This window comes from Gopherus flavomarginatus, chromosome 3 (assembly GCF_025201925.1).
Source record: "Gopherus flavomarginatus isolate rGopFla2 chromosome 3, rGopFla2.mat.asm, whole genome shotgun sequence".
Classification (NCBI taxonomy): domain Eukaryota; kingdom Metazoa; phylum Chordata; order Testudines; family Testudinidae; genus Gopherus; species Gopherus flavomarginatus.
In genome coordinates, this window is record NC_066619.1 from 201,843,911 (window position 1) to 201,866,845 (window position 22,935).

The 22,935-nt window shown below is 39.8% G+C and overlaps 1 protein-coding gene across 7 annotated transcripts in view; it reads right to left on the reverse strand.

Annotated features, from left to right (window-relative positions):
• FBXW7 (F-box and WD repeat domain containing 7) overlaps positions 1-22,935 on the reverse strand; it is a 312,721-nt gene that overhangs the window by 115,794 nt on the left and 173,992 nt on the right. Inside the window, exon 1 of one of the 7 annotated variants that reach the window (XM_050946426.1) lies at positions 11,136-11,421. The exons of 5 other annotated variants lie outside the window; for them this stretch is intronic. In XM_050946426.1, the coding sequence (XP_050802383.1) occupies positions 11,136-11,282 (147 nt within the window). In that variant the 5' untranslated portion in view covers positions 11,283-11,421. Of the gene's footprint in view, positions 1-11,135; positions 11,422-11,533; positions 11,589-22,935 lie in introns of those variants that run through there. One more of the 7 variants, XM_050946421.1, reaches the window with a different exon arrangement.

A 22,935-nucleotide genomic window follows, 5' to 3' on the forward strand; every position in this document is an offset into this window, starting at 1 on the left:
GGAGGGATCCAGCCACCACTGGAAGGAGTCCAGCACGGTCGAGGGAATGGTGACGACCATTTCTGTAGGATCCCTGGCTGGACGGTATTGCGAGTTGAGCCAGGATTGGAGGGGCCGTAGGCGCAGTCTTGCGTAGTTCGTTACGAACGTGCAGGCCGCCATGTGGCCCAAGAGAGCGAGGCAAGTGCGTACCAAAGTTAGCGGCGCCGCTTGCAGCCTCCGGATGATGGCCGTGAGAGCCTGGAACCGCGGCAGTGGTAGGCAGGCTTTGGCAAGAGTCGAGTCCAAGGTGGCCCCGATAAACTCTATCCTCTGAGTGGGGATTAGAGTCGATTTTTCCACATTGATCATTAGACCTAGATATAGGAAAAGGTTCTTGACAATGCGGACGTGACTGAGGACTCGCGTCTTGGAGGTCCCGCGCATAAGCCAGTCTACATACGGAAAGATGTGTATCCGACTGTGGCGAAGGTGGGCGGTGACTACAGCCATACATTTGGTGAATACCCTTGGGGCTGTAGAGAGGCCGAACGGGAGGACCGCGAACTGAAAATGCTGCCGGTTGACCACAAACCGGAGGAACCTCCTGTGAGGTGGAAAGATGGCTATGTGGAAGTAGGCATCTTGCATGTCGAGGGTGGCATACCAGTCTCCAGGATCCACGGATGGGATAATGGTCCCCAGGGATACCATACGGAACTTCAACTTTACCATGTATCTGTTGCGTTCCCGCAGATCGAGGATTGGTCTGAGAACCCCCTTCGCCTTGGGGATCAGGAAGTAGCGGGAATAAAACCCCTTGCCCCGTTTGTGCTCTGGTACCTCCTCTATGGCTCCTTTGGCAAGGAGCGCTTGCACCTCCTGTAGGAGGAGTTGCTCGTGAGAGGGGTCCCTGAAGAGGGACGAGGGTGGAAGGGGGGGTTGAAATAAATTGCAGATGGTATCCAAGTTCCAACGTGCGTAGGACCCAACGATCTGATGTTATCTGGGACCATGCAAGGAGGAAGAAGGAAAACCGGTTGGAAAACGGTGGGGACGGATCCTTTAAAGAAACTGGTACAACGCCCTCGGGCGCACCTTCAAAAGGAAGGTTTTGGCCCAGGGGGAGGCTTGGAGGAGCTTTGGTTCTGGCCCCCTTGGTTGCCTGATTGCCAGACAGCGAGGCAGAAACGGCCGCCGGAGACAAAGTCCTGTCTCTGCCGGGATTGAGGGTAAAGGCAGTGCTGTTGGGGTCAGAAGGGCCTGCGCTGAGTTACGGGCGTGTGCATCCCTAACAAACGCATAATGACCCTGTTGTCTTTTAGGCTTTGCAGCCTAGGGTCAGTTTTGTCCGAAAATAGCCCTTGCCCCTTGAATGGAAGGTCTTGAATCGTGTGCTGGAGCTCCGGCGTGAGGTCAGAGACCTGCAGTCACAAGATACGGTGCATAGTTACGCCAGAGGCCAGAGTCCAGGCGGCTGAGTCCGCGGCGTCCAGGGAAGCTTGGAGGGAAGTTCTCATGACCTTTTTCCCCTCGTCAAGGATCGCTGAGAACTCCTGCCGTGCATCCTGTAGAAGCAGCTCCTTAAATTTGTCCGCCGCTGCCCAGGTATTGTAGCTATAGCGGCTAAGGAGGGCTTGCTGGTTGGACACCCGGAGCTGGAGAGCTCCCACAGAGTAAACTTTATGCCCAAGCAAGACCATACGTCTCGCGTCCTTTGATTGAGGAGCTGGGACCTGCTGGCCATGGCGCTCCTTCTCGTTAACCGACTGGACAACGAGGGAGCAAGGAGGAGGATGTACATATAGATATTCATAGCCCTTTGAGGGCACCATGTACTTGCGCTCTACTCCTCGCGCAGTGGGCGGAACAGAGGCCAGAGACTGCCATATTGTAGTGGCATTGGCCTGTATGGTTTTTATAAATGGGAGAGCCACTCTAGTGGGGGCATCAGATGACAGTATGTCCACTACTGGATCTTGGACCTCTGGGCTTGTAAATTCATGTTCTGCGCAACACGCCTGAGGAGGTCATGGTGGGCCCTGAGGTCAATTGGAGGAGGGCTGGTCGACAAGGTTCCAGCTACCGCCTCGTCAGGAGAGGACGAAGATGAAAGACCTGGAACGAGCGGGTCTGAAGAGGGCTCCACCTGAAGCAAAGTGTCCGTCTCCCTGGGGAGCTGGGAGTCCTGTGGCTGGGTCACCCCTTTCTCCATAGCAGGAGGGGGAAGGCGGGTAATCGTAGCCTCCGGTGCCCTGTGTTCCGAGGCCGTCGAATGCGGAGGACCTAGGGGAGGGCCTTGGGCTTGATGGTACGCCCAGGGTGTCCAGAACCCCCACTGCTGCAGACCATGTTCCTGAGGCAGGGGCTCGCAGAACAAGGCAGCAGGCACGTCAGTGTACTGGGCGTATACACTGTCCGCCTGAGAGGACAGGGACAGCTGACGGGGCGGCCATGGAGGAGCTGAGCGAGGCTGGTATGAGTCCCTTGCTCCCGTCGTAGGAGATCTCCTCGGTGCCGGGGATCGGTACCGGGAATCGTATCGGTGCTGAGACCGAGACTGGGACCTGCAACCAGCGCGGTGCCGGGAGGTCGACCTGGATCTCGACCGTCTACGATGGGACCAGCTGCGAGAGTCTCGGTGCTGGGAGCGGTGCCTGGAGCCGGAGTGGTACTGAGAGTACCGACCGGGACGAGAGGTGGCTCTGTGCCGCGAGTACGACCGGTGCCGCCTGGGTGAGCGGTGCCGGGACTGCGAGCGGCGTCGAGATCGGGACCGGCCACGAGACCTGGAGTGGTGCCGAGACCTAGATCGGGATCGGTGCTGGCTCGTCGACTCCATCGAAGGAGGCCTCATAGCGGCAGGTTTGCCTCTGGACTGGAGAACCCACACCGGCGGTGCCGGGGGTTGAGGCAGGGCCGATTCAGTCATGGCAATGAGGTCCCTGGCCGAGGAGAATGTCTCCGGCGTGGAGGGGACCGTCAGCTCGACCACGGGTCTCACCGGGGAGCTCTCCTGGACCGGACTCGATGGCCCTCTCAGGACTGGAGTCGACGGTACCACAGGCGTCGGTGTCGCAGCATGGGTAGGTGCTGGGCGATCCGGCGAAGTCTGCACCGAGGGTGTGGAAGAGGTTGAAGGCCTTCAGTCAGGTCCCTGCACCGAAGAAGGCCGGTGCCGAGGTGTCTTGGCGGGGCCGGCGCGGTCCAGTGCCGGAGAAGCGCTGTCAGAGCTCGGTGCCGAGGATGGAGGGTTAAGGGCTGCCTTCATAAGGAGAGTCTTTAACCGAAAGTCCCTCTCCTTTTTAGTCTGCGGCTTAAAGGCCTTGCAAATGCGGCACTTGTCGGAGATATGCGATTCCCCAAGGCACTTTAAGCAAGAGTCGTGGGGATCGCTTGTGGGCATCGGCTTTTTACAGGCCAAGCACAGTTTAATCCCTGGTGAACCGGGCATGGGCCCCGGCACCAGATGCGGGGAAGGGCTCGAGCCCAAACCCCACTAAACTATGTACAACAACTAACTAACGACTGTAAACTATAAAACTAAGATACTAAGAACTAAGTCAACTATTCACAACTAGAGATTAGACGAACAGAGAGAAGCTAGGGAAGTGGAGGACAGCTAAGCCGCGCTCCACTGTTCCAACGACCGACACGGGTGGTAAGAAGGAACTGAGGAGCGGACGGGTCGGCAGGGATATATATCCAGCGCCATGGCAGCGCCACTCCAGGGGGCGACCTGCCGACCCACCGGAGTTGCTAGGGTAAAAATCTTCCAGCGCGCACACCTAACTGGAATGGATATGAGCAATCACTCGAAGAAGAAGTGTTATTTGCTGTATAGGGTATGAACATTCATTTAATCTGTACTGTGAACAGAAACATTTTAGTTAATGTTAATTTTAAAGAAAGCTCTTTGCTTAAACTTTCATCCTAGTTGAGAGTATTTGGACAACATATGCAGAAGGTGCAAAGCATTTGTGTGCAACCTAAGAGGTGCCTTGATGGGCTTTTTAAAAAATTAATTTCTTCAATATGGTACAGTGAACCATGGAAACTTCCTGTTTTTTTCTTCTACTGCCATTTCAACCTTCTCTCTAGCCCTCTTTCCTCTCCTTACATGCTCTGAATGTATGCTGATAGCAGTCACAGTTTTTGTGTGGAGAAAATGGAGGGCAGAGGTAGGAGGAAAAAAGAGAGGTACCCCATTAGAAACCACCGCTGTCTCATATGGAGCAAAGTAAGAAATTTGAAGCTTTTCTTTGTGAGGAGGGAGGAGACACGTCTGGCCAATCACTGTTCTGTCACTTCATGTGAGAATGAAAGAGAAGGAGCTAGCTGTGAAGGAGGAAAAAAAAAGAGTATGGGTATTAGGAAGAGAAAAAGAAGTGAAGAGATAAACAGAGAAAGAGGTGAGCCTGTGGTGCATACGGCTTACACACTAGTCTTTCATACTAACCTTTGATTCTAATATATTTCACTGTGTTTCGCATCCTTACAAATGTAGTAAGAAAAATGATTAATTTCTTCTTCAGTTAACTTTCCTTAGATTGCACTTTATTAAAAATGCAAGTATGCTGACCAGAACATTTTTAGTTATTCATATACATATGATATTTTGTTGTTTTTTTTTAAAAAGAAACTAGTTTCCTTAACATGTAATTTTACATTCTAAGGGAGACCAGACACTAGTCAGGACATGACTCATAGAATATACTTGCTCATTTTTCCCCCATAGAAGCAGTTCCTCCCTTTAAATTAAGTCTCTCTCTGCTGGACTTATGCACAACTTGTGTCATTGTGGCTGCACTGCGAATCACACTGTACAAAGTTCTATGCTTCTCAGCACACGACTCTAAGAAGCCTCTTGCAGAGAGTACACTTTGGTGCGCTCAGAAGGGTTTTTACTAGTTGCTTTGCATGGTTATGTTTTCATTTGATCTGCTGATAGACTGTACTGGAGACCTTCACATACTTCTTTTTTAAATCCCATCTGAAGAAAGAACAAGGTATCTGACTTTCTCTACACTCTTGTCTAACGGAAAGAGATTTCAAAGCCCATTTCACATACAAAACATGAAACTCTAAATATTTGGGGCATAGGACCAAAAAAGGAATAAAAAATTGTTGGTAGTCATGCACTGTTCTTTTTGACTATACCTAGGGCCTGATCCAAAGCCCACTAAACTCAGTAGCAACACTCACTTAGCCAGGACCTAGGATAAGCAGTATTTTTTCAAGGAAAAAATGAAAATGGAAACCGTCAATTAAGGAACCTAATTTTCTTATCCTATCAGACATAATTACTATAGAAGAAGTGACAAAACAAATGTGAAGTCCTAAAGGCAGTTTGTCGAGGGCCAACAAAACTAGGCTGAAATGTCACAATTTCCCTGCAAGTTTTGAGATCTGCTCTCAAGAAAACATCAAACATAAAGAGACTGATATCAGAAAACTTGAATAAATAATTCAGGCAATAGTATTCAAAAGAAATTGGATTAGCTTTCGGATGGCTATTTGGAGAAAATTTAGGATGAGATCTATGTATCAGGTTAACCGCCCCCTAACTCCTCTTCCATGCTCGAGTTATGGAAGCTTTCTGCCATTTTAATAGAAAATTTATCAGTTGCAAAGGAATATCTCTGATGTTAACGGCTCAGACATTCAGGCTTGAGGGGAGAAAAAACAAGCACACAAACAAAACTCATACTTGTGAAAGTCAGCGTGGTTGTGGGAATTCTAGAGAAGATTTCAAGATTTGGTGATTGCCGTCCTTTATGAACCTATGTAACTATGGTCTATGAATCCATTAATGTGGTCAGAATTATATATGCTTTATTGAAACTTATTTTCAAAACAATTCTGGTGTTTAGATGGAATAGGGGAAAGGCATACATGAATACACAGGGCAACAGGAGAGAGGTTTCTGTCTTCCATGCTCAACTGCTCTGGTACATCCATGTGGATGACTTTAATGCAGAGAAATTCAGGCTTATCTTCTGAAGATCAGCAACTTGAATGGGCTGCTGGCACAGTAAGGCTAGACTGCTCTAGTCTAGTGCATTGCTGAGAAAGCCAGTAGAAAGAATGGCTGGGCTAGACTGCACTCACACACACACTCTTTCAAGAAGCTGAAAGCAATCCTGAAGATCCACTGGCACTGATGGTATGGATTATATGGCTCTACAGATGAGTGAAGCCTGGGAAACACTGGTAAAATGGCAGCCTGAACTAGGCCACACTGACACATAAGAACTAGATGAAAGCCAAAAGGGATGCAGAGTCAGCATACAGATTCCTCTGCATGCTCTAAAAATAAGGTCAACAGATTCAAATTACTGCAATTCCAATTTATGTTAAGCTCCCAGTACTTTATAAAAGGAAGTTCTCACACTCTAAAGTTCTGTAGTGAAGAGCACTCAACACAAATCTGTTCTTTTAGGTAGAGGAACAGTAAACTGGGGTCAGAGTTTGGTGCGACAGCAGCTCAGAGAAAATCTGAACTCAGAGCAGCTGATTGTAAACTGTTTTATCATGGTGGAATGAGCAGGCCTAACCCATGTGTAATGTACAGACCAGTGAATGCCGATATAAGTAATGTATACGTTTTTCCCCCAATACATACACAAATTTGAATGGATTGTGTATGTGACCAAAGTTACATTTACTACTATATGAATAAACTGTATTATTTATATGTTGTCACAAAAGGCCACTTTTTAAAATTGAAACAAAGGCACATCCCTGATATGAGTTTACAATCTAAGGCTAGATTTCGCAAATTGCAAACAGCCCAGAAAAGAGAAGATGTGGAACTGCACCACCCCGGAGGGCTTGGAGAACAATTCTGTCTGAGGGAGAAGGGAGAGAGAGAGAATTCTCCTGACATGAAGGAGACAGTGTACCCAACTTCTTCAGGAGGTACAGCCTACTTCCTTGCTGCACTGGTCTCACTCTGAGAACTGATGTGAATGGCTGGAGGCCTCACCCTCTCCCCATCCCCTTTGGAGTGGATTTCACCTCTGGGGATGGAGGGAGCGAGCGGGCCAGGCTGTCCTCTAAAGCAAGAGGCTGCAACTGTAGCTGGATCCTACGCAGGCTGCACATAAGGGGGACAAGGACACCTCCTTTCCATCCACCAGGACCAGACACAATCTTGCCCTAAATTAAGCAGACACGGTGATTTGCATGCTGCCAATATGAAGAAAAGAATTCTATCATCAGGATTTTATCAGTTACCTAATTTCAGTAGCATACCTTTTAAAAAGTAAAACATCCAAATAAAATGCCCTTATTTTCATTGAAACATACAGTACATTAGAGATCTCTTTTTCTCAAAGAATAGGCATTGGAAATGAGTGAGTTTATTGACCCAATTTTTCCAGTTAAACACACGTCGCATAGCATATGATACACACCTAATTCATACTCCGCAACAATTCAGTACTACATTAAGTCATGTGAAATAAAATGTTTATTTGCATACAGTAGTAGCTGAGTTGTTAATTTCTCAAATTTAAAACACTCTTAAACTCATTGCAGTTTGTATAAAAAGCCATACTTAATATGCTAGAAATAACACAGCAACATGTAAGAGCAACTGTACTGAAACTTAACATGCAGAGAAGTTTTTCCCCCATACAAATAAACCAAAAGAGGAACAGAACCAACCGGCAGATGAACACACATATTATGCACAACTATTTTGAAGTAAATTTTAATAATTAGTCATATTAACAATCAGTCATATTAATAATTAGTCCTACTGAATAATTAAGTGAAACATAATATGCAGAATAAGTGAAAGAATGAGTGCAACGATTTTATTAGTTCATATTATGTAACAAGTTCCATTAAGGAAGTGTTTATAGACAAGATGTTTTCAATTAAACCAGGGACCACAATGACACACTATTTTAGAGGATACCACATTGATCTCTTCAAGGATGGGACAATAGGCAATACGAATTAAGCTTTCCATTTTATTTATATATAATATTATCCTATTATACTGATACTGTTTATTTTCAAGTACTACACAAAGAATGCTAAAAGAGTATTATTTTTCAAATGCGTCTCAAATAGGCATTACAGTTAGAAGTGTTTTAAATCCAGCTGTTGCATCCTATGAACATTTACAGTAAACTGCTTAACAGAAGCTGAATATAACTAATGCAAGAGATGGACGAGATATAAACTGTTAGATTTCATAATGTAAGTACTCCTAATGATCACTAAACACATTTTTTAGATTTTTTTTGGTTAGTTTGACATAAAATTGAGTGTGTGGGGGGTTAAAACCTTGAGTTTGAAGAAGGAAAAAGCTAATTATCAGTTAAGTCAGGTCAGAGTTTGAATGAATCAACAGCACACAAGCAATGAAAAAACCTGTAGGTATCAGTACATTTCAAATTCACTTATTCTGAAAAAACTTTGGAAGCAACTAATATTTGCAGACAAATGTGCAATATGTTTTATCATCAGTTTAAAAGCATTTAGATGAACAATTTTGATTTCTTTATTTTTAAGAAGCATTATAGAAGAAAAAGTCTCACTTAATCAAGAAAAGCTGAATTGCAACTACACATCGGTTAAGACCTCTGATCTCAAAACATGAACATTTCTTAGGGTTTACCAGTGTCTTTAATAATAAAGTGGTAAAACACTAGCACACATTAATTAAAGCCATATAACTCAAATGCTAACTCTGTTTCCTGTTGCAACTCTTAAATCTTTCATTATTTTTTATTTTTATTTTTTTAAGTAGTTTAGGTTTTGAAATTGAAGAAAATGTCACAGGGTAGGTTTAAAGACAATTATAAAAAGATGGTAATATTAATTTAAGCCCAATTTTTAGAGAAGCCCAGCATCCGCCCCAATGCACTCCACTGCACATTTGTGTGGTCAGCATTTCTGACAAATAAGGCTCTTTAAAAAAAAATGAGAATATATAGATAGCTATACACACACATATAGTGTGTACATACACATACAAGGACAGAGTTGGAATGAGATATATGCAAATATTGAGTACGTTATTAGGAATGAGAGCAAAGGCAGAGTCCCTCCCTCTCATTATTAGTGACCACCTAATAAAAGTTAGTAGTTTTATAACACAAATTAGTTAAAATAAATGATACTTAATTTAAAAATAGATGTGCATACTTTGACAATTAAGCTAGTAAATTCTAGTTTCAGTATTCTCCAATTTTGTCATATTAGTCAAATAAAATGAAGTAAGTCTATTCTTTGGAACCACAGAAGATCTGAAACCTGTAATAACTTTCACTGAACTGCCTGCTTAAATATGAATTAAGACAACTCAGCTGATTGGTTAAGCTGACTGCCTTTGGAATGTTGGGTGTCTTTTCAGAAATGCATTTATACTAATTTTCCACATTTGTAATATGTTTTAAATTCTTCAAACTGTGGCTTCCACAGTTTTTCTAAAATATTACTATCTTTTTGAGGTACTAATTTCAAAAATTGCATAAATAAATGTTAAAATAGCCACTTTTTGGAAATATCACAAAAAGAACTTAACATTTTTCTCCTAAAAAGATAAAAAATATTTTTACTTCTCAGCATATTTTTCTTACCTGCTGTGTCCAGGCTAACATGAGCCTAATGAGGCACACACACAGAAATTAGAATTAACAGGCCAACAGACTTGTGTTTTATCATGCTTATTTTGTGAATCAAACAGCTTTTAATTACATTTGTCTACTATTTTTGAAGAACTCCTATCTGAAAAATGAGTTTAAGTCAATTTACCACCTATTTACCACAAAATGTTCCTATTCACCCTTCAATCAATGCACTCTTAGGTCTGAAACTGATTGAGATCATATGTGAAATAAAATATGATAAATCTGAAATATAAATGTATTAATCCACTATATACAACTGGTAGGAATATACCTTTCTTTCCTTATTTTATTTATTTATTTTGCATAGGTTAGGTCAGTACCACATGCTAGCTTTCAATGTATTTCTCCATATATAAGGGGTCTGGGCAATCTTCTTTGTCAAGTGTATTGATCAGTTTTTGTTCCTGTGACAACTGCTTACTAAAAAGACTATTTTACCACTGAGCTTAATTAAATGTATAAGTTTACTAACAAAAGAACTCTTATTTTGAAATTCAAGATGAAGACTGCATATTTGCAAAAGTAGGTTTTTTTAAATTGATTTCAATAAACTGAACAATTCTTATTCAGTACTTCAGGAATACTTCTAATGAAAATGTAATGAAAAGAGGTAAATTTATTGAAAAGTAGATTTATTTGAAGAAGTAATAAAAAAGAAAAACTATTCATTTTATTTTAAAAAGTGTGAACTCAGTAGCATTTAAGCCGAAGAGTTTAAGAATAATATAAATTCAGATAAATTGGAAAAAACATTCACTAATTTTGGAAATTAAATGAAATATACATTACTTTTAATGCGATCAAAACCCCAACTTTTCCCTTAATAAAATGTGTTTTAGAATAACTATTATTACAGTTATTGAGGCTGTAGCATAAGAGTTTGACAGTCTAGGACTGTCTATATATAAACTCTATCACAACCTCCACATAGTAACATGCTATTTTTATTTTCTGTAACAGCAAAAATGTTATCTCTTTTATTGTGAACTGAAAAAGTATTAGGATTAAACTTTAAGATACCTTTAAAATATTTATATTAAATTAGTTTAATATCTTTGACTTTCCTATTTAAGTATCTAACAAGTCACATGTGCCAAAGTAGTTCAGAACTGTATGGAATTGATTTTAGCATAAAGCTGTAAATAAAACAGACACTTATTTTTAAGAGAACCTAAAAAAAAATAAAAATTTTACTTAGTTTAGATAAATTGTAAACAACATACTATATAATGTATTAACTATTAAAAGAGGATCTTTGCCATGTTCCATTAAATGTGTAATAAAAAGCAAGGCTCCAGGATATCTTGAAGACAACATATGTAGATTTTCAGTTACAAACTGAAGCACAAATATTACTGAAATCAAATTATGTAAGTGCTAGGAGAAGTACCTAGAGGTAACATGCACTACACATTTAAATTCTTCTTCGTGGACAGAAATCACCAAAACAAGGCATATTTCAGGCCAAGCAATGCAACTTCAGATTTTTAAGAATTCTAAACTTACCCGTCTCCGGCAGAAGGGGAGGCCCTGGGCAATGATGCTGATGCTAAATATCTTCATCACAGTTTGGTGTGGCAAAGGGTCTTTTGTACTTTTAAGATCAACAGGAACCAAGCCATGGTTTATGGTAGCTTTTCCTGGTTTTGACATTTTACCGTTCTTGCTTGGTCACAAATCTATTAGCAATGTAAGGCCATTGCTAAAAAATTTAAAAGCAAAATTGCATGATTTCTTTTAAAAATAAAGATTACAAACAGATGAGTCAGCTCCCCACAACCTGCTGCCTTTGTCTTTCAACCTTCTCCTGCCAAGTATCTGGACTTCTCTGCTGCTTAGTGAAGTGCAAGCTATCCCAGTATAGACAGGAATTATAAACTACTAATGTGAAGGCAGACTGCTCTTGCCAATCAAACAGCTTGGGGGACTTCTCATGCAATATCAGTAAGACACCATCTTCTGAAAGGAGTGCATAAGGGTAAAAAAAAAAAAAAAAAAAAAAAAAAAAAAAAAAAAAAAAGAAAGAAAAACCACATCTGCTTTTAGTTTTAACAGCCAAACCCACTTACACAAGGACTTTACAGAAAAATTGAAGACTTGTCCTTTGAGAGGAAAATGGCAAATTCAGTTTTGAATCACTTCAGGTGTTACCACAGTATCAAGCTATGACATACTATACTTTGGGGTAGCATCTTGTAGCCCCCATATTCTTTATCTGTATATAATTGTGATATTGCATATAAAGCATTCCATGTGGGAAAACGTTATAATCAGCTGAAAGTCATTCTTCTATCTAAATATGTATATCTTTAGTGCATATGAAATTATAAGACTGTTGTATGGTTGTCATTAAAACATGCTGTAAATTGGGGAATCAGCCAGATGATAGCTCCCCAGAGACAAGAGAAAGGAAAAGTAACCAACACCTGGGCGTGGTGTCAAACAACCATCAACAGTCATTGTCCAACAAGGGAGTTACAATTCACTGACTCATCTGCATGAGGCCACACCAGGGGAATTGCTCAACTATGCCTGGGGACTCAAACAATGCCCACCAGACATGCCTGGACTTGTGTCCTCCAAGCACATGGGACTGAGGATATAAAACAGAACACAGGGGGTCCATGGTTGGCTTTCCTCCTGCCCCCACCTATGCTGCAACAACAAGGTCACTGAGCAGACTTTAGACTCCAACAGAAGAGACTGGCCCAGGTTTCATGGGTGAAATCTATGTACTATTAACTGTAATATCCAGTGAGGTGAGAAAAACTGCTTAACCTAGAGGTTGTCCAGTCTAATGGGGATGAGACTTTAGACTTCATTCTAATATTTTATTTTATTTTGATAACTAACTCACTTTTTGCCTATCATTTATAATCTATCTTTCCTACTCAATAAATTTGTTTAATTATTTATCTTTACCACTGAGTTTGCCTGAAGTGTTTGGTAATCTGCTCGGGTTTGCAAAGGCTAGTGTATATCCACGTTCCATTGATAGAGCAGTGAATCAATAAATTTGCACTGCTCATTTTGACCAGTTCAAGATGGTATATTCCTGAGGTACAGCACTGGAAGGGACTTGGCTCTGGTGCCTTTCTCTGAGTGATTCCATGAGTGGCTCTGGGTGAAATCTAGCTGGGTGTGATATATATATATATATATATATATATATATATATATATATATATATATATATATATATATATATATATATATATATATATATATATAAACCACTGGACTGTGCCACCTCAAGAATGGATGGAATGCAGCCCCTTAGCATGTGCCACCCCAGGCACATGCTTCCTCTGCTGGTGCCTGGAGCCAGCCCTGGTGCTGAGTGATAACAGCACCTGGAGGGGTTTGCTGCTGGTAACTAGCAAGGTATTGTGAGAGACAGCTCAGGCTGCAGAGAGTTCAGGGGGCACAGCGTTCCCACAGTCCCAGGCTGCACCCCAGGGATCCCATCACAAAAGCCTTCAGGTCTTTAAGAAAACAATTATTCTTATAGACTTTCAATGTTTAAATGAAGATTGTTGACCAAATAAAGAAAAAGCTTATCTCACAACGTTGCTATTTCTAATCTATAATCTACACGGAAACCCTGTATTACCAATCCTAAAAATTTAAAAAAAAAAATCACAAATCAAACTCAAAAAATATATTAGCCCAAAAGTGAGCAGAGGGAGTTTGTGTATGAGCAAGAGACAATTTGTGTTGCCAGTTTATTAAGATGATTTTGGCCACCACAGCTGAAGCTCTTGCTGGCTGCCTGAAGGTGTGGCATTTTCCAGGCTCTTCCTAGCCCCCAAATTTCTAATAATTCTGTGTCCCCCTTCCCTTCACATCTGTCACAGCCCAGCAATTCATTCTGTTTCATAGTCCCCATATCAATTCTGCCACATCAGACTGTCCTTTAGCTCCCACGTCAATTCTGCTCACCTTAACGTCATCCACCCCTCCTCAGTGCCCACATCACTTCTGCCCCCTGAACTTCACCTCTTCTCCTCCCCAACCAAGCCAGATGCAGTGGGGTCCTCTTTTCTCCTTTCCCAGGTGTGCTTTTGGAGAGAGAGAAAAGGCAAGAGCAGATTCATTTTTCATGGATGGAGGGAGGGTGGGAGACCCAGAGCCACCCTGAGCTGCTGGTCTCTTTCTGCTCTCTCTTCTCATCCTGTCAAAATAATGCCAGCTCATGAGCAGAGAGGGGGAAGAGTTCTGCCTGCTTCCTGCAGCAGCCCTGAATGGCTGCTCTTCCCCAGGAGACTAGCAAGCGGGGAAGCCAACCTGTCAGAGGGGGTTTCCCCTCAGAAAGGGCTGAAACTTGCAGGAAGGCTGCAGCTTCTCATGCTATTGAAAGACTGACTGTAGCCTCAGCCAAAATCACCTAGTTCTTCACGAGAACTGGCAATGCAGACCATTATGTTCCAGATTTTTGTAATCAGTTTACTCAAATTATAAAAACATTCAATAGTGAAAGATAAATTTAGTCAAAAAAGCTTTTGCTATGATTTACCATGTTTACATGGTAATTTCTACTCTGTGACAATCTGTTGTACTAAAACTTTTTTTTTAATTTTACTTGAATTTAAAAAACATTTCTGAGCAAAATTGCGACCATTATCTTAATTCTGTGAACATGTCATAGGACACTGTTGATAAAAACCAATCACAATACAGTCAAACCTAGTATTGTGTGAAATGCAGTGCCTGGTGCAATGATCCTTAAGAAATCTTACGAGTCCCTTCATGCACTCACTTATATACACAACCCTCCAATGTTTAACAACGTAAAAATGAAAGAAGAGCTCTGGTAATACTTTAACCCTTCACGCCTGATACTCTTCCAGCTCAATCTTTAAAAAAAAAACTGCATAAATGTAAAAGCAATAAATGTTTTACCTGTACATGACATTTTCAGAAGACCTTAGTTGTATTAGTAGTATTTTACCATAGCCCATAGGAGTCCTAGTCATAGACCAAGACCCTATTGTTCTATGTGCTGTACTACACAGCCCCAATGAGCCTACAATCTCAGTATAAGGCCTTGTTTACACTACAGTTTTGCCAAAAAAAGTTATGCCGCTTTAATTAAAGCGCTGTAATTAAATCACTGCTGCATGTCCACGCTATGCTCCTTGTCAGCAGAGCACATCCACAGTTGCAACTCGTGCATCAACACAGAGAGCAGTGCACTGTGGGTAGCTATCTCACTGCAACGGGCTACAGGGTGCTTTGGGAAGGGTTTGCAATGCATCATGGGGCAGTGTCACATGATGCAGGTTTCTCAATCCCTCCTTCCATGGTCTTCCTGTGGGGTGCATGCCTGCAGAGCAGCCGAGTCCAAAGCAGTAAGCAGAGCGGTCACAGCGGGCATTGTGGGATACTGGGAGAGGCCAGTTATGTCAGTAAAACAAACAGCAGCATCTACACTGACACTGTCGTTTTAACTTTGCCGCAAAAAGCTTTATGTCTCTTGTTGAGGTGGTTTTATTTTGTCGGCAAAACAGCAGAGTTTTGCTGCCAAAAGTAGCTTTGTAAAAGCTGCCTTTTGCTGACAAAACTGTGTAGAGTTGACAAGGCTGAGACAAGAGAAAACAAATGGATACAAACAGACAGGAGTACAAGGAAACAATGAGATAATACTGGTCAGCATGATAGGCTGTGGTCTCTGAACACCAGCAGCCTTATCAATTTCTTTGTAGGTCTCAAAGCAAAAGAGTTTTGAGGAGGCATAATACAGTAGCTTTGCTGATGTTCATAGGGAGTCCCACCCAAGACTGTGGGGCAACATGGGAAAAAGCAAAAAGGCACTTGTTAAGTTTTCAAACAAGTGCGCAATGGAGGCTGGTATCATCACTTTCAGAGTGGATTAAGATAAATAACTTGTTCCAGAAAAAAAAAAAAAGTGTCCACATATAGAATTATTTGGAATAGCTACTGCACTTTAAGTTCAAACCTTACCTTAATTAATTTTCAAGTTTAGACAAGCCCTAAGCTGTGTGGGTGTGTGTGTGTGGGTGTGTGTATATTATATATATATATATATATATATATAAAAGGAACTTCTTTGAAAATCAGGTGACTTCTATTTATGTACATAAACATTGATTCTGGTGCCTAACTTCACGCACTTGTGTTTGAAAGTTTTGGTCTCAGTTTGTCATCAAATGCTATCCTGTTTTGGTTAGACCCTGTAAAACCACAAAGTTCCTGGACACAGCACTGAAGAGAATCTACTTTGAAATACAGATACATAATAAGTGATAGAACTTTGAACTACCTATCGATTGAAGAAATAGAAAGTGGATCACTAATAGGGCTCTATAGAAAAAAATGTATTTCCTTTGACTGAGTAAGTATTATTAAATGGGCTTACTCTTTCATCCTAACTGACCAAGAAGAATCTATTAAAAACAGGACAGTGAGTATTTCTGAGAATAATGGATTTTGGCTTACTTGTATTAACAAGCAGCTTGAAATTTTACAGAATCCTCTGTTAGAGGTAAGTAACTTTAGCTACCCGGTTCTGAAACGTTAACTTTAATAATTACTGAGAAAATAAAGAAAAACAAAAAAGTGAAGTATGTACTGATGTAGTGATTTTTCCCTCATAAAGAGCTAAATTAATCATTTACAGATACAGGAAAGTTGAAAAACGAAAACAAAACAAAACCATGCTTTTCCCAGAGTTCTTATCATTGGTGAACATTTGCCCTCAAATGGATAAAATAGAGCATTGCAACATTGTAAAATACAACCTCACCAATTTTTTTTTTTTTTAAACACACACATACACCACCTCCCCTTTCCCCCCTTCCCATTTGCAATTTGGAGCTATTTTGTTGTATACTTAGTGAGCTATAAGAGAATTCTGGAAAGCCTTAGATTTGTCTGACTGGACATTATACAGAAGTCTTATTCCTTGTCCATCACTCATTCATGTCCCTACAGATGTGCAAGAACCAGTCTTTTGACTTTGCTGAGAACAATTCCTGAGTGGAAACCAGCTTTTCATCAGCCAAGCTACCAGTAAGGCTTCCGTACACTAGAAAGCTGTAATGTTTTTACTTGATATAGCTAATGTGGTACCACTCCCACAGTTATGTTGGCATGAAGGTGCTTTATACCAGTATAGCCTGTTTCCGTATAGGCAGGGAAATAGGTAAACTGCTTCCAGACTAGAGGAATGGTTAACACTCACCCACAACTGGCATATTATACTGTACAAAACCTGTGTGTAGGCCAAGGATAAGTAATGGAATGATCATATCAGCAGTCAAAAGAAAGTAAGTCTCTCTCCCAACACTTAAGGAAAACTATAAGAAAACAGAATAATGACCAGATACATACTGAAAACCCTGAATTTTTAGATTTAAATTCTGCACATTTCACCTTTAATCATTATTATGAGACCACTACTATTAAATCTTTGATGGGAAGCAAGGAGATCTTTTGTGTATGCTACTATGTTCCACACACACACACACACACACACACACACACACACACACAAAGCTGGAGGGAAGGAAAACTGAGCATATGTTCAAACAAAAATAAACGTTTCCATTTCCTAGTAACCAATACTCAGTTTGTCAAAAGTAAATGAATGAATGTTCGATAATGTTCATTTTTTCCTTATTAAGTCAAGGAAAATACAAATTATGGTAGTTATTCCTTCCACTTCGTGGTTAACTAATAGACAATTTTAAAGTTCATTCTATTTTATTCTTACATTCTTCTTGAATTTTGCCATCACTAGATGAATATATTATATCATTTGTAACTGGGAAAGGACTCTATGAAAGAATTTAATTATTTTAAATCCACAGATCTTCTAGTTTTACTTTATTTCCCTTTCTTGTTTTTATAAACTATTTTAAAGCACTTGCCTTCATTCCTTCATTAAATATTTGATGAAGTATTTCAGATATGTAACATAAACCCAACTGCATCATCATACATTTTACAAATATTCTAGAAATGTCTGGCCAATCTTTATTGGCTATAACATGATTTGTCTGATGATTAAGTTTAACTCTCTGGTCTGTTCAGGGTTCCACCAGCTGTTAAAAAGAACTCCTACAGTTGTTATCCAAGAATTCAATTGCTGATTACTTATTTATGCTGTGATTGCACCGTAAAAGAAAACTAAAACAAGCTAGAACAGGTAGACAGGTCATTCAAAACATTATAACAATGGGTTAAAAGCTCAAATCCCTAATATTTGGGGGAGGGAAATGTGAACTTAACAGGAAAAGAAGAATTAATATCCTGTAATATTAACTTTACACACCAAAAATTAAAAATTATGATCATTATGCTACTTTAACGTTTAAACAATTTATATGATTTTCAGTGAGAAACTACCTATGTATGCATTAAAGAGTCCCAAGACAATACTGAAAATCTTTAATAGGGCATATCAATGTTCATTAGGAAGGGCTACTAAAAAGTAGGGCTGTCAAGTGATTAAAAAAATTAATCGTGATTAATCGCACTGTTAAACAATAATAGAATACCATTAATGTAAATATTTGTGGATGTTTTCTACATTATCAAATATATTGGTTTCAATTACAACACAGAATACAAAGTGTACAGTGCTCACTTTATATTTATTTTTTATTACAAGTATTTTCACTGTAAAAAACAAAAGAAATAGTATTTTTCAATTCACTTAATACAAGTACCCTAGTGCAATCTCTTCATCATGAAAGTTGAACTTACAAATGTAGAATTAGGTACAAAAAAAAACAGCATTCAGTATAAAACTACGATTTCCCCCACTCTTCTCACTATAAAATGCAACCCTAAAAATGCCTTAAAAGGATGAAAATAACTAGTTAATGTCAGTCTCAATATGTACTGTTCAGTAACTCTTTGGTGGTATAACTTTCTATCCCACCACCTTTCATTCAGACTAAAGAAATATTTCTTATATAAAATAAGACAATACAGGAAGGCCCTCACTTGCACAGTTCCATCCATTTCTGGAGTTTAACCAATGCCAAAATGGAAGTCTGAACATGTAACTAGCATTAAATTTCCAGTTTATTAACATGTATAAAGAAAATAATTCATTTTGTTGCTAGAGACCTTAAATACAAGACCACTACATTTTTCTTATTACAACTATAAAATACATATAAAACCTAACAAATGTAATATAACCAATTGTTACACTGGCATTCACATGAGAGTGACAAATTAAGCTACATAATCCTTCTCAGCTGGTTAATAGCATACTGCAAAGGGGTGTGAGGCTATTAATAATAGCTCAAAATATGCAAAGTAAAGAATGTCTGGGTTACAGAAAAAAGCAGGTAGCCCAAGAAAGGGCTGACATTCTGGGCTGTCCCAGGCTTTTACTACCTTCCCCTTGTTTATATTTTCATATAAACTTGCTTTCTTTCATTTGTTCAAGCGTCATTCATTCCTATGAAGTACAACAATGGTTACCTCTTAAGACTAAAATCTACTTTTGAGTTAATTGGTAACACTTCAAGGAATCAAACGAGACGTGTTACTAGGAGTTGCTTCTACATTTCTCCTCCTTACTCCTTATAAACTTTGACAGATTATGGATGATAGTTCAGGCTCCCCAGAGCACAAGAGTCCTGAGTGTACTTGATGGCTGATTTGTGTAATAGTAACAGCAGCTCTTTAAAAAGAAGTTTGGCCTCCATACTTTTGGACAAGTACTGCTGCCTGTGGTCAAAAATGATGTAGCAGGGTGAAAGCCCCAGACCAGTCTTTCAGAACAGCCTAATTTCTGATAAAGTCCAGACTTGAAGAGAAGAAGAAGAATCACTCTCGACTGGAACAATGAGTTTCAGACCCAAAAATCGAACACCTGAGACAGCTACCATTACATTAATTAGCTGTATCACTTTATAGTTATTCCTTTCATCTTCAGGGTTACACTTTACTCAGACTTTTTAATGAAGGTAAAGTACTATATTTTTTTTTAAATTATATTTGACTGAGGGACAATTAGATAGCTCATGAAATTAGTAAGAGGGTATTCAGCATATGTCGCCTCTGAGTAAATAGTTAACCATATTCAGGTCAGTCTAAGTGAAGTGAACTGGTCGTCTCAGTCCAGTTCAAAATGTTAGTGTGATTAAGTCTCCTTCCAAAGGCTGGACTATATAGGAAAAAAGAATAAGACACTGTTACTTTCTCACAGCTAACAGTATTACTACTTTACTTCAAGTGGCAGTGGCTTTGTGTTGACAATTATGGGTTTCAGTACTGCTGATAATCTATGGTGCGTCTATATCTATATCATCAAGTATTTGTAGCACTGTCCATTTTGGCAGAAAGAGACCATGGACTGAGAGGGCATGATAAAATTTAGTAAGTGTTAACAAAATGATATTTCCATGTCACAGATGAGAATAGCAGCCACTGATTCCAAAAACTGAACAACCCTATAATTCAGAACTTGCTTGTTTAGTTTTATGTAAGACATGGCCAGGTAATGAAGTTTGGCTGAGAAAGTCACAGCTTTTGATAAGCCAAGACCAAATATATGAGTTAAGTAAAGACAAGTGACATCTTACACAGAGAAAAGGAACTGCTATACAGTCAGGTTTGGAAATATTCAACATGGGTGGCAGATCTCTGAATTCCATCAGTAATCATATCACTGTAACTTCATGCTGTCACAAGCTCTTCCAGTGACCAACTGAAGAAACTTAAAGAAGAAGCTGGGGGAGCAGAGAAGGAAGAAAGTGGAGACAAGGAAGGGTAGGTTTAATTACAACCATTTCCATCTAACCATGAGAACTGGGAGTAAGAACAGCATCAATGCCTGATAGAAGTATGTTCTGTGCTTTCCACCAGCAGATTCATGGAATGTATAGCTATTGCCCTTCCTGGGCTGGAGAACTAGTGGGACTCATGTGTGAGCTAGCCAATTTAAAAAGAACTAACAGTGTATTTAAAAAATATACTTACACACACACACAGGTTTTTATATAAAGTCATATATAAACCAAATGTTACTATTTAGTAATCCATATACTAATTTATTTACATTACCAGGTTAGGATGAAGTACAAAAATGTTACAATGCTAAAATTAAAATTTTCACAAGTGATCAGGAAAACTGCAATTTGTCAATTGTTTAAATTATCCACACAATTCGAGAAAAGATATAAACAACTGTATTAAGCGTATATTTATCCAACAAACAAGAGGCTTTAATTCACACAGAGTAGTTACAAGATTTGTGAGGGGTAAAGTTTAATATTTCCCACACTCTCTGTATTTTGATGTACGGGTTGAGGTGGAGGTGAGGGGGGAAGTAAGCTAAACTTGCCCAATTGACTCAGTGGTTAAATGTTCACATGGGTTTTTAGTACAAAACAAAAAAATTCACAGCAACAGAATAAATCTATACAGAATGTAAGTGACATCACAAACTATTCTGGCTTTATTGATCATTAATAGCCGCTGATATAAGTAACTTCAGGTACACCTAGGGTGACCAGACATCCCACTAAAATCAGGACTGTCCCGATTTTGAGGAGTTTGTCCCACGTCCGGACCAGAGTACCATCGTGATGCAATTTGTCCCGATATTTTGTTTCCTGGTCTTCAGCGGCAATTTGGCAGAGAGTCCTTCAGTCGCGGAAGGTCTTTGGTGGTATTTTGGCGGCAGGTGCTTCTGTCTTTGGCAGCAAGGTTTATTACCAGCCGCCAAAATACTGCTGAAGACCGTCCACGACTGAAGGGCTCTCTGCCAAATTGCCACCGAACTCCCGGATGGGTGAGTGTAAAACACCCACCCTACTCCACCCCCTGGCGGTCCTAATATTTTCCCCTTAACATCTGGTCACCCTAGGTACAGCTCAGATACCATATATCACCAAAGAGAAATAACTATGATATTAAATAAAGAGCCAAAATGTTTCTTTCCTCTGTGATACACATTAGCTACTTGTTATCCAGGTATTCCTCTGATTTACCTGGAATAGTTTTGATTCCAAATATGAAGATTGCATGGCACAGAACTGAAAACTGATAGAAAATGTATACCAAAAGGTAAGTTGTACTATGCATAGTCAGGTTTAAAGAAATATGAATATTACTACTTACTTACCATTTGTCACATGACAACATATATTCATATAAACTGGAAAATAAATGTTCACAAAGAGATAGATTTTTTTACTATTACTTTACTGAAACTGACAACAGTAACAAATATGCCACCGGATAAAATATAGTCCTGATGTACCCATTCAACATAGCTTTGGCCTTCAGGAACCACCAACCCCCCTGCAAGACAATTCCAAATGCAACAGTTTTGCAAGTATATGTTACCACTTCCATATAAGAAGCAAAGAGTTAACTTAATCACATTGATTATTGGTTTCATTCAATATAAGGATCTGTAAAACAATTACAACTACTAAAAACATAAAGCTAACACTGAATGAAATGTTAGTGATTGTTGTTTTTTCATATAATGCAAACTCACCAGCAAAAGTTTTACTTTCTTCACACTTCGACTGACCATTTGTATTGAGTTTCATAACAAGTAATGTCAATTTAAGCCAGGTCAGAAAAAGCAAAGCAGTTTTAAATCCACACTCTGAGAGCAACATTCACTGATAAATACAGCTGTATCACTCCAGTCGAGAGATATTTGGGCTAATGATCACATCAGCCAACAGCACCTGCCACATAGCCAAGAACAACATAAGGAACAAATGGCATTTTTAAGTGGGGCAGAGCTCCCAAATGTATTTGTTAGATAAGCCATGTATCAATGTGTACTTCTTAAGCATACTGAAAATCTCCTCAGACTCATTTTCATGATTTACGTTTATGAATGTTATTACCATATATCTGTATAATTGATAGGTTTAAATAATCTCACTTGAAATGCTTTTAAAAAAGTACAATTGACACACACAATACTGTTTGTATTCATTACAAGACACTGTTTCAGGTAATTAAATTAAGATAAATTAGTAATTTAAGACTACTTTTATATCAGACTACTCTGCCATAGCAACCTAGGTGGTGAGGATACCTCTATTTTTAGGTTTCAATAGGGCTTCACATAGGCTCAGGGAATCAATGTAATGGAAGATTCTAATTATTGCCACCTTTTCAATAATATTCCCTTAAAAACTGGAGATTAGAGACAGTGATGATCTGTGAGATTCTGATTCAAGAGATGATTTATTAACAAAAGTTTAAGAGATATTAGCATTTTGCCTTCTGGAGGAAGTGCTGGCAGTCTCCCCACAAACAGACTAACAGATAAGCTAGAGGAAGAACCACA